Source organism: Nomia melanderi, chromosome 1, assembly GCF_051020985.1.
Source record: "Nomia melanderi isolate GNS246 chromosome 1, iyNomMela1, whole genome shotgun sequence".
NCBI lineage: Eukaryota > Metazoa > Arthropoda > Insecta > Hymenoptera > Halictidae > Nomia > Nomia melanderi.
This window is the reverse complement of record NC_134999.1, coordinates 20,253,441-20,269,169: the sequence shown is the minus strand read 5'-3', so window position 1 is coordinate 20,269,169 and position 15,729 is coordinate 20,253,441. Positions and strand designations below refer to the sequence as shown.

At 44.5% G+C, this 15,729-nt stretch overlaps 1 protein-coding gene across 2 annotated transcripts in view; it reads right to left on the bottom strand.

Moving 5' to 3' along the window:
• GABA-B-R2 (gamma-aminobutyric acid type B receptor subunit 2) overlaps positions 1 to 15,729 on the bottom strand; it is a 228,323-nt gene that overhangs the window by 177,832 nt on the left and 34,762 nt on the right. For both annotated transcript variants that reach the window (XM_076369903.1, XM_076369904.1), the window contains exon 3: positions 988 to 1,985. In XM_076369903.1, the coding sequence (XP_076226018.1) occupies positions 988 to 1,293 (306 nt within the window). In that variant the 5' untranslated portion in view covers positions 1,294 to 1,985. The remainder of the gene's footprint in view (positions 1 to 987; positions 1,986 to 15,729) is intronic.

Below are 15,729 nucleotides of genomic sequence, written 5' to 3'. Positions count from 1 at the left end.
CATGGACGTCCAAGCGTATCCCGCCATCGCGACGCGTAAAAACGCTCTGTCTAGCGCGGATCGCGCTCGAAACTCTCGTTATCGCGCGGATGCCTGCTTTCGGCTTTGTTTCCTTGCGCCGTCCTCGAAAACCGTGGAAACGGCGCTCGTTTTTTAGATAAACGTTAGGTTACACGCCGGAATTAATTGCCCGTGAAGAGAGTTTAATGGCCGGTCTGAATTCGCGGTGGGAATGACTTCGTTCAAGCTTGAATTCGTTTCCCTGGAATTTCTTGCGCGTTGGATCGTGTGTTACACGTACAATGGAGCCTGGATTAAGGGATTCGATTGGATGACGCGAAGGGATTCGAAGACGTCGTTTGCCGAAACGCTCCGAAGGCTTGTAAATACCTCGATTCTATCGTCAGCGAGGAAAGCGTGAAAAACTCTCGTACCGTTAACCCTAATCGTACCACGTGTTTTTATGTGACTCTCAGTCACTTATGAGAATAAAAGGAATGATTAAAATATCATCGTTTCTGTTTACAGAGCCAAAGTTTCAACAGCCCAAAAAGACTTTCGGAAATGCAATATGAAATAATGAAAAAATTTAAGTAAACAGATCAAATATGACTGAAACATCGTTGCCCGATTAGGGTTAAAGGAAAAGCGTGGCTCAGCAGTTATATGCGAGCTACTTCCAGCCAAATCGGTTAACATCACGTCTAGCATTATACATTAACACGTTCCGTGCCATGGAAATTTCGGTCATACTTTGCTTATGAACTGTATTGATTTTTTAAATAAAATATTAAGTTATATACAAGTTTTCTTTAATTTTATATATTTTGATATCGTTTCTTGACGTTTTCGGTAACGTATACAGCTATTCTTGACCACGTGTCCCTTAAAAATGTTTGGTTACAAAAATTAACGTGTACCACCCGTGGTACCCGTGGCACCGAGCGTGTTAAGAAAGCATCTCGTAAGAATCCCAGTATCACTCACCTCGGTGTCGTTCCACCACATATGCAGCCGGTAGTTTCTAAGCACGGACGGGTCCTCGTTGATGTGATCGACCGCGAGCTTCACCGAGGGCATCACGCCGCGTCCGACGTGGCTCTCGGGCACGTGGCTGCCGTACGGGAAGAAACCGGCGATATAAACGTCCCGTCGCTTCACGCCGAGATTGATCGGCTTCTGGCCGGCGCACCGGGCGATCCCGTCCAGCCAGAACAGGGCCAGCCAGCAGAGGCACGCGGCGCTGGCCAACGAACACCGGCGGTGCCCCTCGAAAGCGGTCCCGCGAGTCATCTCGGTCCTCTTCGCGAGCCGCGACCTCTTCCCGAGCCGTCCTCCCTTTCCCGAAACGTCGGCCCGCCCTCCGATCGACGCCTCCGCTTTAATTGGCCCGTTATTAGCCGATCGCTCGGTAATCTTGCCGCCGCCTCGCCTCCGTCGTGTACTATCTCATCGCTCGGTCGCGCGGCCGGCGTTTAATCGCGTCTCGAGGTTTAATTGACTGTGTCGAATCGAAAGACTACGCCCCGTTCATTTCACGCGCGACGCTCCCAGGGAGATCGTGGGCGGCGCGATCAACGCGCCCGCCGTGTTGCTTCGGCGACCCATCTTTCGTCTTTCCATCCAGCCTTCCGCCCCCTTCCCGTGCCCCCTTCCTCCGGCCCGGTCTCCTTCCCTTTCAGTCCGCCTTCTTTCACGGTAATTGCCACGCGGGAGAGGCTGTTTGCGCTTCGGCCCCGAGAATGAACCCTATTTTCTTCACGAAATACAGCTGACGGAGGAATAGGGGATGTACGTTCAGCGGACCGGCGACTCCGGAGTCGCCTGGAGTTCCTTCGTAGCGAGAACGTCCGTTGGTTCTCGGGGGAGGTTGTTAGCGATGCTCGGCGACCTGCCGATCGCGGACTCTTCCGGTTCTGCTGGTCATCGCGCCCTCGAATCGCCGATCTTGCTGCGGGGGAGGATCGACGCCCTTCCGACTGGATCTGGAACAGACGTTTGTTGCGGGGTTAGTGGCAGCTTCGGGGGTGGGTTTGGTGGAAAGTGGCAGAAGAGTTCTGCGGAGAATTTGGTAATTATCGAACTTTGCGGATTTCGGGTTGAGGTTGATTCGATCCGTTGAGGCTTGAATGTTTGATTAACCCTTTGCGGAGTGTCATTTCGGCGAGATGGAATTAGTGCTGAGTCGCAGACGAATGATTTAGTTACTCGAACAGCAAGACAGCGCGTAGTTTCTGTTTGTATTATTTATGCAAATGATATATCATTTATGTGTCGAAGGTTTTATATTTCGAAGGACCTTCGTCCGTAAAGGTTAATAGAATAAAGGTTAATATTCCTTTGTTTCGGAATAGATATTCAAATATTGAACTCGTTTTAGATAAAATTGAATGTGACAGCATTGGAAGTTTATATTGATTTTGCCAGATAAATTATGTACGTTATTTACGAGTGATAATTCGCGAGCAATGAATGCCGACGCGTTGTTCGGCAATCGAGCAACTGCTTTTCATCAATCTACGATTCCGCTCTCGGGAGAATGCGCCCCGGCTCGTTGGAAGTTGGCTGACTAATTCCAATATGAAGCAGCCGCTTCTAAGGCTGCAATCCCGACAGATGGAACACTGGTAGAGCTAACATTGTGATTCGAAGCCAGGCAAGTTGCGGTTGACGGTCGGCTAAGTTTGTCACCGGGGTCTCTTTGAACGAAAGGAACTTTTCTCTTTCTTCCGCCTTTCTCGCTCGCCCCGTACGCGCGCCGCGGCGCAAAGAAAGAGCGGAAGAATAGGGGAAGAGCCCGAGGAATCCTACGCGGCCCAGGAATCCGGTACGCCGGACAGGAATGTTGATTATGCAATTAATTTCTCTTGGCCGGCGTACAAAGAAATTCCTTTGTTTTCGTCGTTCTTTCGAATTTTAGCTTCGCGACGCGGCGAGATGTTTATTAACCCGGGGCAAAGGTATTACGGAGCTAACGCTGGATAAATGGGACATTTAATTCCCCGAGATTCAACGTTTTCCTGGTTTTACAATTAGCAATTCTGCTAATCCGAATGGTAAATTAATGTACATTGTACAGGTCGGAGGATTCGTCATTTCAATATTTATGTGAATCGTAGATTCTAAATTACATTGAGAAACGTATGCAATGCAAACTAAACGAATCTCAAATGTAAATGGTAGATTCATAAAATTACTAATGGATAGAATCGATCAATAATTTCTACTGATCGATTGTAGATTCTAAATTACATTGAGAAACGTATGCAATGCCAAACTAAACGAATCTCAAATTTACATTTCAGATTCATAAAATTACTAATGGATAGAATCGATCAATTTCTACTGATCGATTGTAGATTCTAAATTACATTGAGAAACGTATACAATGCAAACTAAACGAATCTCAAATGTAAACAGTAGATTCATAAAATTTCTAATGGCTAGAATCGATCGCGTAAGTCGACTCAAATAAAATCTCCACTGAACGAACCGCGGCGACAGAAAACTCCAAGTTGAAACAGTTGAAACAAGGCCAAGAGGCGACGCACGGTTAATCCGAAAAGTTCAATGTTTTCGATGCAATTAAAACGCGACGAGTCCACTCGGTCGCCGGATGCTGTGCACCGCGGCTAACGTGTTTTATCTATCCCCGGCGAAAGCGGAGTGCATTTAGATAAGCCACGCTCGCCGGTAATACGTTGAAACTTAACGAAACACGCTGTCGGGCGCCTCGCCATCTACGTTTCCGGTCCCCCCTCCCTTCACCCTGACGAATTTCATCGGGCTTATTAGAAAAACCATCCCCGAAAGACTCTCCTCCCGGAGGCTCACGTTTAAACGGTCGTAATGAAGTTTTTTCATCAGCGGTAAGTGGTGTCCGACGTCGCGTCCGACCGTTTATCGAGTAATACCACTGATCGCTCGTTCTCGTGTCTTTCATCAGTCACTGGTCTCGTCCCCGTCGACAGAGTTTCCTTGATAGATCGTCTTCTGAGTTCGTTCACTGATGATTCCTTAAAATTAAACTTTCAACGAACAATCTTTAACGTTCCACAAATTATTCAATAAACATTTTGCTCATATTTTGTCCTTACAATTGAGTTTATATAAACATCGACTGTACGTAACTAATTCATGTCTGTGCAATTGATTATACGTAAATATTGATATATTCAAAACATAAATGTATTGCAGACGAACGAGGGATTCGATGATGAAATGTCAATAATCTATGGGTACGCAATATCAATATGTGCTACAACATTAATAGATATAGTATTATTATAGTACATTATTCGTACTCTATCGTTCGTATCCTGTCAATGTTGTACAATGTTACACTGATATAAACGTCATAACTAATTGGTAATTGATTTATTTCAAGTTACCGTTCGCAATAACGATTCCAGCTGCAAGAACACGGTATTCCCATAAATTCGCGATCGAGGGCCAGAAGAAAATCATAATCCGCACGCGTAACGCGAATTTCCATTGGCAGCATTTGCCCGGAGCGCGCCATTAATTAGCAACGATTACAACGAACGTGTACACGGCGTGCACGTCGAAGCCTAGATGGCGGCGAGGCACGACGAACAATCGACCCGTCAGTTTGCGTCGTTAATACGCAATAACCAACTTCCCTCCCACCGTGTCTTTGTCCCTTAGGGTGCCGCATTCCTCGGCAGGCGGGAAGACAGCGGAGCGAGACTCGAGAGCGAAGCGGAACAGGTAAGAGGAGACGGGCCGGAGTAGTTTCGAGATCAGTTCGCCCGAAGCATCCGTGCTTGACCGTAACACTCGAGCCGATGAACTTCGGTTGATCGTGAAGTTAAGTGCCCGGAACCTCTAAACCTTGAGCACCCAATTACAATGGAGCTCGGCTCGCTGTCGTCGCGGATGCTAACGTTCCGTTACAACGACCGCGAGAGATTCTTTCGGAAATTCTTCGCTTATTGTTCTCGGTGAACGGAGATAGAGATCGAACCACAATCGAATCGAGAAATTCCGATTGGAAAGCTTTCGAAGATATATACGTCTCCAGAGATTGAAGCTGAATATTTTTTATTTGCTTATGGAAATAAATCTGTTGTCTTTTTATTAACTTCGTAACCTACGATATCGTGTCACTCGTGGCGAAAAGGTTAAACTGAATTTGAGAGATCTATGTGTTAGTTGTTTTTAAATGTAAATTGAATATTATTTTTCTATTATCAATCGTCAATCTTTAGAGTAAATGTAGATTAAGCTTGAAATTTTGTCTTTTGCTAATGATTTAACGATGAAGTGATATCGATCATAGTTATGAGGTAAATCATAAGGCAAGGAGTCAATCTTAATTTTAATTACATCCACCTATGGATTCGACTGGATAAAATTGTAATCAATTGAAGAGAAAAAGAAAGATCTCGATATCTATGATAATATTTGTGAAACAAAAACTGATTCGTCATTGCATTACAGAAAGCCAACAATCTAAGTGTCTGAAATTGTTACATATCGGTTTCCTCTGAAACTCTCATAGAGAATCGGAATAGAATCATAATTGCTATTACATATGTCGTTCTATAACTACTCTATATTCTATTTCTTCTTAGCAAGAGGTGAGAAACATTCCGTTGTTCGGTGTTCAATTCCTGACACGAACGCACGCATCGCAAACAGCCGAAGACCATTCGATCGAGCCGAGAACTAACCGACATCGTGTATCGAGTCTAAGGCGACACGGGGATCCGCGATATTAGCGGATGCCAAGGTGACTGTGATGCCGAACCAACTAAATGGGGATTGATCGCGCGCGGCTAATGAATAGACAAGCAAAATTAGCCGGGAGCTTAACGGGCTGACGCCGTGAGGGACAGCGACGATCTGTTCGACGATTTACGAGCGTGGCGGTCGATCGAGGGTCCTGCGGCCCCTTGGGTCGTATTTTGGGGAGTTACGGCTGGAAATTGAGGCGTCCAGGGACATAATATTGCCGGCTAAACAGCCGAATATGTGGAGAGTTCCGAAAGTTCCGGAATAAAGCGGAATTGCGACGTTCAACCCAGTTGCCAGCCGAAGTCGGGGATGACAGAGGCCGCTCCCAGCGAACGAAAACAAATACGTAATTCCACTAAGTTTTTATAGTCGCGGGATGAAGCTGAATTTCGATAGGTAACTCGCGGCTAATCTAGAATAGGGGAGGCGATAGCTGATCGGAAAAGTTAGCGCAGCTATCGGGCGAAGCTAAATTTTCATATGTAACTTCTAGATCTAATCCGAACTGCGATCGCGGAGGGTACTTTTCATTAATCGATATCGCTCCGGTGTACTTGTTCGAGTAAGATATTTCTAATAGATAATCGTTGGGCAATTTTCCTAAATAACTGAACCGTATTACTCCTCGGAGATGCGTTCGATAAGGGGAACCCTAGTTACTTGAACTTTTTCGAAAGATATTGCCGGTCGAAGTAGGTTAAGAAAAACAACACTTAGGTATAGTGGATAATATGTGAAGGTTCGCATAGTTTTTAGATAAGGCAAAAGTGAGACACTTAACCCAGATCTAACCTAGAATAGGGGATCGCGGAGGCTACTTTCAGTCAAGAGAAACAACGTTCCCGGATAAGGAGGATGCTATCTGAAAAACAGTTTCCGCGGCTTTAAAATAAATCAGAGCCCTTCTTTCCGGCATTATCTACTTAAGCAACAATAGCATCGTTAAGAGTAAAAAAAGCATATAGCCGGCGATCAAACGCAAGGAACGCGTCGATCGAGAAACGGTAAAAGTATAAATTTTTATGTAACCGTAAACCTCGGACTGTTACACGAGAACCATTTAACAAGCTACCTTTCTCCCGCTAAACTGGAGTGCGCCGAGGAACACGGGCAGGATCATAAAAGAAAGCTTAAGCAACTCGGAACACCGATACACGATCTGCCCGGTAACGATCGAATCGGTCGCAGCAATTCATCCGAATAAACGATGTTCGGAAATTCCCAATCTCGGCAACGTTTAACCCTTTGCGGACGAAGATACTTCGAAATATACAAGTCGTCAACAAATGAAGTTAAACGAAATATCAATTACTTGATTAACCCTTAGCACTCCAGATGGTTTTGTAATCTATCAGCAACTGCAACTAATTTTTATGGTATCTCTAGTGAATCTTTTCGATCCGTCTTTTATTTTCCATCTTAGCACGAAATTTGGATGTGTGGAAAATCTAATAATTTTAGGGTAGTTTCTTTAAGATTCATTGAAATATTTAATATTATAACTGTTGCAATATTGGAGCCTACAGAGTTCAAAGGGTTAATAGGAAAAAATGAAACTACGAGCTGATCTCTTGCTGTCAGAGAATTAAACCATTTCTTTGCGACTTAGTCTTCCAAATATGAGCTGTCCATCTCTCCGAAGTGTCGACATTCGTCCTCAAAGGGTTAAATCGTGGATTCCATGCCAGTGGTATCGCTTTAACCCTAATCGCACCACGTGTTTTTAGAACGAATCATTCCAGGATGTGTCTCTCAGTCACTGATGAGAATAGAAGAAATGATTAACCCCTTGTCTTGCAATAACGTGTCAGACACGTAGTGTAGATTTTAAACAGAATCGAACTAGCTTGAATATTACCCTTTGAGTTCAAATTTAATATTATTCTTGTATTATTAATTATTATACTATGGATCAAAGATTCATATAGAATGTGATATCAAAAAATCTAAGTAAAAAGTTCAAATGCGACTCAAAGTCTCTCTCGTACTCTGATTAAACATTTCACTTATGAAACTCAAAAACTGTTTGGTTTTCCTTCAATTTTCTTAGGACCAGCTATATTACCCGACGACTACAGTTCAGTTAATGTGTAATTAAAGTTTCTATGGAAAGGGACTCGAATGCTTCCGAAAACCCTCGTCAGAGGAAGGTTAATAGCTATTAAAACCTGTAAACGTGTATTTGGCTCGGGTTCAACGAATGCGCCGGATAAACTTTCGGAACGAGGAACACCGCTAACGAATTGGCAGCGTATCACGGGAGAAACCGGAGCTGCTCCTCGTTTCCCCAAGGATATCCACGGCGAAGACAAAGCGCGCCGGGACGCGTCGTTCGTCATCCTCTTGCGGATGTTTTCCCCGAGTTTCCTTTCGTGTTCGGTGTTCCGGGACCCCGCCGCGATCGGGAATCAACGAGCAGCGAGTACCAGCGAAGCGTATTAAACCGTTCGACAGACTGCTGCGCGTGATCGATCTCAATTTTTTATTCGGCACCCGTAATTTCTCGTCGAAGACAGTTCGTTGGACGCTCTCGCGTCGCTTCGAGCGAAGAGGAAGAGGCTTTCTCGCGTGCGCGAACGGTAAACGGAAAACAAGATGACGAGCGAAGCGATTTTCCGAAGTGTTTCTTGACACATTGCGTGCGGGTCACGAGATATCTCGTTTTCATGTTTTATTTCGATTCAATCGGCAACGTAAGCAACCAGCGGCAAATATTTTTGTTACGTTATTAGGGTAACGAAGCCTCTCGCATTCTTAAGACAAATGATGAGCGAAATAATTGAATGTTGACATTCAGAGCATGTAGAAATGGTCATTGTAGCCAGTACATCAGTAGATCTGTACCATCGTCGTACGTACCGTATCTTATAAAGTGTTCTTTTATTGTACGTCTTGGAATTTCAAACTTCATGTTTTAATTTGGTAAGGCAACAGTTTTTAAAGAATCGTCTATATTTTCAATCTGTTACTGATAGATTATAACAGAAATTAATTTTATGAAATAGGCCCTAATTCTATAAAAGCAGCAAAATGACGGATAGATGTAATAAAAATGAAACTGAAAGTGAATATAGTAATATTTAAGAATAATATATGTGAATATAATACCAAATACAAATTAGAAATGTACGTATCACTAGATTTACGGAATCCGTCAATTTGACGGATATTGAACTTTTTAAACATTATTTAGTAATAGTTTGAGTCGATTTTGATTCGTGCAATTACATGAATGCGCATTGCAATGCTCTAGTTTTGAAGCTAAAATTTTCTCGATTTACATAGACGAACGCGTAGTTCTCTAAGAACGATGGAATAAAGTGCAGAATAAACGTCCGTAAATCTAGTGTTAAAATCGTTTCTTAGCGTCGCAGCGATCGGTTGAGCTAGACTTGGTAGATTATAGAAACTCTCGAACAAACTTGGTTTTATTCTTCGATGTCCAACTCTTTGCGATCCGAAGTGCCCTTGGTTTCTGACTTTGAGGTTCACGTCGACGTTAGTTCATTCAATTACAGCTTAATACGACGCTCTATTTATTTATTCAAGAATATTTGGAGGTACTTGAAATGTTACCTTTAAATGGTACAATTGTGATAGTACAAATAAATATAGAAAAAATTGTTAAAACAGGTAGAGGTTGCAATAAAATAGAATGTCGAGTCTGACTCGACATAGGACTGCCAAAGGTTAACCTTTTGCACTTGAGAGGTGACTCGCCATGTTCGATGTGATACAATTGTAAGATCTTATATATAATAAGTTTTGTATAATGAAATATTTAACACGTTCCGTGCCACGGAAACTTCGTTTATATTTTGCTTATGAACTGTATTGAGTTTTTCAATAAAATAATAAGTTATATTCAAGTTTCTGGTCATTTTTATATACTTCAATATTGTTTCTTTGTGTTTTCACTGCTTTGTATACCGCCGACCGTGACCATGTATCTATTAAAAATATCTTCTTACAAACATTGGCGTGTACCACATGTACACGTGGCACGGAACGTGTTAACACTAGAACTACCGAGCATTTGATACGATTAACATGCGATTCCTATAAAAATTGTAACAATAGATTATTCTCAGTTTCTTCAGGCATTCATTATAGTACTCAAATGAAGCTATTTATTTTCAAGATCATTTCGAGTATTCAAAGCTTCGAAGATACCAATAATTGCTAAACAAAAAAATCGAAACCAGTCAGTTCGACTGGTAGTTCCAGTGTTAATGCGCAGGTTCCAACATTTTTCGAACGTCAGCGGAGACACCGTCGAAGTTGGCTCGAAACTTGCACCGTATTATCCGGCTATCTCGAACGTCTTAATCTTCCGAGAATAATTCGCGGGATCCTCGGGGCGGAGGTTAACGCGGAGGGGAAAGTTTTAGTTTCCCGGCATCGCCGGGGAAACTCCCCTAATCGCTGGAGGCAGTGCGCGGGAGATCGATGGCCGAGCCGCGACGGGAAAATTCAGTTTCGCCCTCGTTGGAAACGCATCGATCATTGCGCGGCGTCGCCGCGGGCGGATCAAACGTGTCCGTTCTACCACGATCAGATCGTTCCGAAGTTCCCTCTTAATTGCGAACGTCTCGCGAGAAGTTCTCTCGGCGGTCTCCTTTCGCCGGGATGCAGCACGAAGGTTGTCACGCCGATAACGGTCGATCTTTGTTCGGCCGAGATGGAATAAGTAGGTTTTATCGCCGATAAAACCGACGAACAACTCGAGCAAGATTGTATACGTAATTTCGCCGACATATTCGGTAATAAAATCATTCTTCTGCTTGGACCAGCAGTTTCTGCCGATCAATCCGCGAAGCTTCGATGGACCATGGCAAATCGGGGATTCTTTTATTTTCCTGTAGCTTACCCTTGTTATCTTATATCTTAAAACACATTTTCCTTGAGGACAGGGGATTGTCGAAAAACCGTGAGGAATCGTTTCTGGAAGTGTATTATGTTTGTTTCATTCGAAAACAAATTTATATGCCTGGCTCCCTCCTTGTAAGTAAGGAGGAGTACATAGATTCATAAGAAAGCTACCTTCTTTAACACTGGAACTATAGTACCAGTCAAAATGACTGGTTTCGATTTGCTAATTTTGCTTTTCGTTTAGCTAAGTGTTGGGAAGCGTGGCGATAGACTTAGAGATGACTCAACGTTACACTGTATATTCAACGTATTGATATTCTGAGAACGGTAGCGCTGTTTTACACGTCCGTTCGCGAAGGGGAGGAATCGGCGACGCCTAGAGTCGAGGGAACACGTCTCAGAACAGCAGGTTATACTTTTGCTCGGGAAACTCGTCAGAAATCTCGTAGAAAAGAAACTTCCTTCCGTATTGTCTCGAAATGAACAATCTCGATTTCTTTCCTACGCATCCTAGTTTCAGAGATACTGTGAGAAACATTATCAATCCTTAATTTTAATTGCTTCCAGTCATTCAAGCTGTCAACCGATAAGAAGAAATACGTCAGATATTTTCTTGAGATCTATTCGATACGAGCTTCGTCAGAATCGTGTGCTGGTTGAGATGTTTCCCTTGTAAGAAGAATTCGACGTTGTTCGTAAGTGGAAAAGAAACCGTTCGAAGATTATTCTGTTCCACGACATATTCAGAAATGACGGTAATCGCCGGGAGAGTAGTTAATCTTCAAGTTGGCGGGAAAGTGAACGGCCGAGCGCGGAGTCCCTCCGGTAAACGGCCGCGACGTTTCCGCCGAGCTTTCCGCGGTAATTTTCCTCTTTCTAAGAAGATCCAGGATCCGAGGGAAACTCGCCGAAGGTTCCGCAAATCGTCCGAAGCGGCGCGGAGAAGTTTGGAGTGTCCCGCGATCGATGGACGTCGAAGAAGAAAGAAAAGCGAGGAAAACGAGGGGAAGAAGAAAAGAGAGTAGACGAAGCGAGAGAGGACGGATTCTCGTGGAACGATCGTCGGCGGAAAATTGCCGGGGATATTCTAATTAGCCGGGGCGGTGCATCGCGAATTTCCTTAAAAGCGAAAGCTGGTAGCGCGGCCGGAATCTCGAGGCGAGCTCGCCTCGAGTAAACGGCTAAACGTTTTCGATGTTCCGCCGGAATGTCGCGCGACTCAACTCCTCCGCGGGCCAGACAATGCGGCCCGGTCGCGTTTTTAACGGGAAAACAAGCGACGGTTCTTCGCGAGCGTCGACGACGCTGTTCCTCGGAAACTGGGACGCCCAGCCCCCGAGCAAGCTGATCCAGTTTCACGCGGACTCCGAAATGCCGATCGAACTGAAGGACTTGACGCTTTGTCTTGCGATTGTTTTTTGGCGAGAAGAGCGATTGTCTGCTGTCGACTGTTTGTATTCGGGTGTTTAGCTGTGTAGATGTTTGAATATGGGTGTTTTGGCGTTCGGGTACTCGGGCACTTGGGTATTCAACTTGGCCCCTTGTTTCGGATGTTTAGGAATTTAGGCGCTTAGATGTTTATTTAGATGTGTGGATGTTTCGGGATTCGGGATGATGAATATCCGGATATTCAGATACTTGGGTACTTGGATATTTGGTTATTTAGGTATATAGATACTTTGGAATCCGATAACTGGAATGTTTGGATATTTATGGACCAGAGCACTTAGATATTTTGTTATTCAGGTATACTTTAGAATTCGAGAACTGGAATGTTTGGATATTTCTGAATCAGAGCACTTAGATATTTTGTTATTCAGGTATACTTTAGAATTCGAGAACTGGAATGTTTGGATACTTCTGAATCAGAGCACTTAGACATTTGGTTATTCAGGTATACTTTAGAATTCGAGAACTGGAATGTTTGGATATCTCTGAATCAGAGCACTTAGATATTCGGTTATTCAGGTATACTTTAAAATTCGAGAACTGGAATGTTTGGATACTTCTGAATCAGAGCACTTAGACATCTAGTTATTCAGTATACCTTAAAATTCGATAACTGGAATGTTTGGATATTTATGGACCAGAGCACTTAGACATCTAGTTATTCAGTATACCTTAAAATTCGAGAACTGGGATGTTTGGATATCCCTGAATCAGAGTACTTAGATATTCGGCTATTAGGTACACTTTAAAATTCTAGAACCGGAACATTTGAATACTCAGTTGTTTATGTACTTAGTCAATCATCAACTGAGGCGTCCAGCCATTCAGAAATCACTCGGCAGAGAGCAATAAAATATTCCCAATGCTCCCAGCCAGCGCACACTCCGCCGTAAATCAAGTGTTAGAAACCTCCAGGCCAGGCGATCGAACGAACAACAAGCTAAAAAGAAACCGTAGTATTTCGGTCTGACCTCCGAATAACTCATAACTTTTCATTAGCACGCGTTACACGAGTGTCGGCGTGTCCCGGGTCTCCCCTGTCTAGGCGTTACCGGCACGCGAGAGCTTCGAGCCCGAACCTCGCCGGGACCCCAGCACTTTCGATGTTTCTTCGTGCTCGCCGGTAGTTTGCCCCCTGGTAAGGTGAAAGCGAACGACCTTCTCTTTCTCTCGCCGGGCTCGAAAGTAAAGTCCATCGATCAAGCGATGAACCGAAGGGAACACGCTAAGCTACGCGCCACGCGACGAGAGCTAGCCCGCCACTCGCTCGCTCGCTCGCTCGCTCGTCGGCTAGCTCGCTAGCTAGTTGCTGCTGCTCCCTATATCAACCCACCCCCGTCGCCGACGTCACGGCCAACGACGACGACGGCGCAACTGGCAGCCGGTTATTCCGGCCGCGACTCACGGTCACCGGTCGGCTAGCGTGTTACTAGCTACTAGCGCGATACAACCGGGAATTATGTCACTATGCCAAGGCCCAACCTTGCCGCGACATGGTCGCCGATGAATACTGTATGAGACAACCTTATTACTTCGAGCGGCGGTTTCCCATCGCGAAACGATTCCCAACGCATCGACCGCTTTATTTTTGATTTCAAGTTTGCCCAAGACGCTTCAACGAGGAATCATCGTGCTTCGCCGTCTACTCGGTTGACGCGGATCGACGTTAGGTCCCCGGCTAGACGTGTTTGACTAGCGAAGTTTCGGTAGATCTTTTGCTACCGGGTATGAAAGTTCATTCGGGGCAAGGTGATGTTGGTTTTATCGACGTCGAAGCTGTCGGTTCGTTGGTTTTTGATCTGTCGAGTAATGGGAACGGAGATCTTACTGTTATTGCTTAGGGAGACGCGCGATTTGGAAATGATTGGAAAGGGAATCGTTCGCAGTTTCGCTGGAGAATTCCCTTGAATTGTCTAAATCATGGATGACTGGGAAGTGGTTTCTTTGTTGGACAGACTTAAGATACATTGTAACTCTTTGAGGAGGAAGATCCGTTGAAATATAGAGCGTTCAGCAGATGAAGCTGAATTATATATCAATTGCTTAAGTAACAGGGAAAAGAAATTACGTGCTGATCTCTTGTTGTTCGAGTAATCAATCATTTGTTCTTCACTTTCAAATATGAACTCGTCAATTATTTCAACTGGTCAAAATATCAAGATTCGTCGTAAAGGGTTGAAACAAGGAAGATACAGTTTTCTTGGTGTATTCTGTGTTTGTTGTCGAGCGTTATACGTCTGGTAGCATTAAGCGAGTAAAAATACACAGGCAACGGCAATAAAATTTAATTCCCAATAAACACGATCGGATTATCGACGGTTCAAGATGGGGTCTTCGAAAGCCCGGCAGCCAGCGAAGGCACGAGCCCGCGAAAAACGATTTATACCGAAGAAACGGGGTGGCGGAAGGCGGGAAACCGGGCGTTCGCGTTAATGCGGGAACCGGATCGGCGACGGGGAAGGAGCGACGGTAAAATTCATGTTATGCATAATCCAATTTTCCAGTCTATCGGCTCTCGCTGCTCGTAAATTTTCCACAGATTGGATTACCGGCTCGGTCGCCGCGGCAGATTGTCCACTTCCGATATAAATATTCAAGATTACAGATAAATTAACGATTACCGGGCACTCTGTGCTCGTGGGCGCGCGTAAATATTAAACGGCGAAGCCGCGAAGCCACTCGAAAGAGATTTCACGCGCGATTTTGCGGATCGTCATCGGTTCAGTGGATCATTTTCGCGTGAACAATTGGATTCGGCTTAGAGCTAGACTCCGAACTAAATGGTTAAATGACTGAATTAGCTGAAAGCTGCATGGCTAAACAGCTAAACAGCTAAATGGCTAAATAACTAAATAGCTGAATATTTAAACAGCCGAATTCCTAAATATTCAAACATCCAAATAGCAAACTATCTAAATAACCAAATACCTAGATGACCAAACATCTAAGTGTCTAAATACCTGAACAGCTAAATAGCTAAGTAGCTAAATACCTAAACAGCTAAAAAGCTAAAAAGCTAAATAGCCATATAGCCCAATACCTAAATATTCAAGCACCTAAATAACCGAATACCTAGAAGCCTTAAATATTCAAATAACCAAATCCCTAAACATTCAAACATCCGAACAACAAAATATCTAAATCACCAAATACCTAGATGGTCAAACCTCCAAGCATCTAAATACCTAAACAGCTAAATACCTAGATGCCTAAAACTACCTAAACAGCTAAACGTAAGTACTAGCTCGCCTCCAGACGCCGCAGAGAGCCGAACGGCCGGGCGGATCGCGATTTATCCGGTTCGCTGCGTTCCGCTCGGCGTTCCGAGTCTCGGTTCCATGGTGTTCCTCTGAAGTTACAGTTGGTTAACCCGATCAACGTCTCCGACTGTCGGACGTTAACCGACGGCACTCCTGAACTTGACAGACTGACACGGTCCGTCAGCCACCGGTCTCCCTCTGTCCGGCCATCCGAGCGTTCCGCGTTAATCGGCGGTTTTCCTGGACACGGTCGGCCGTTCCTCGTTTCTGGCCACCGGTTCACCGATCTCCACCCCCGTTCCATCCGCACGTCGCCTGATCGATATCAACCGATCGCCAGAACTCACGTTTCTCCCCTCTGCCCCTGACTTCGCACGTTTTTCATCGG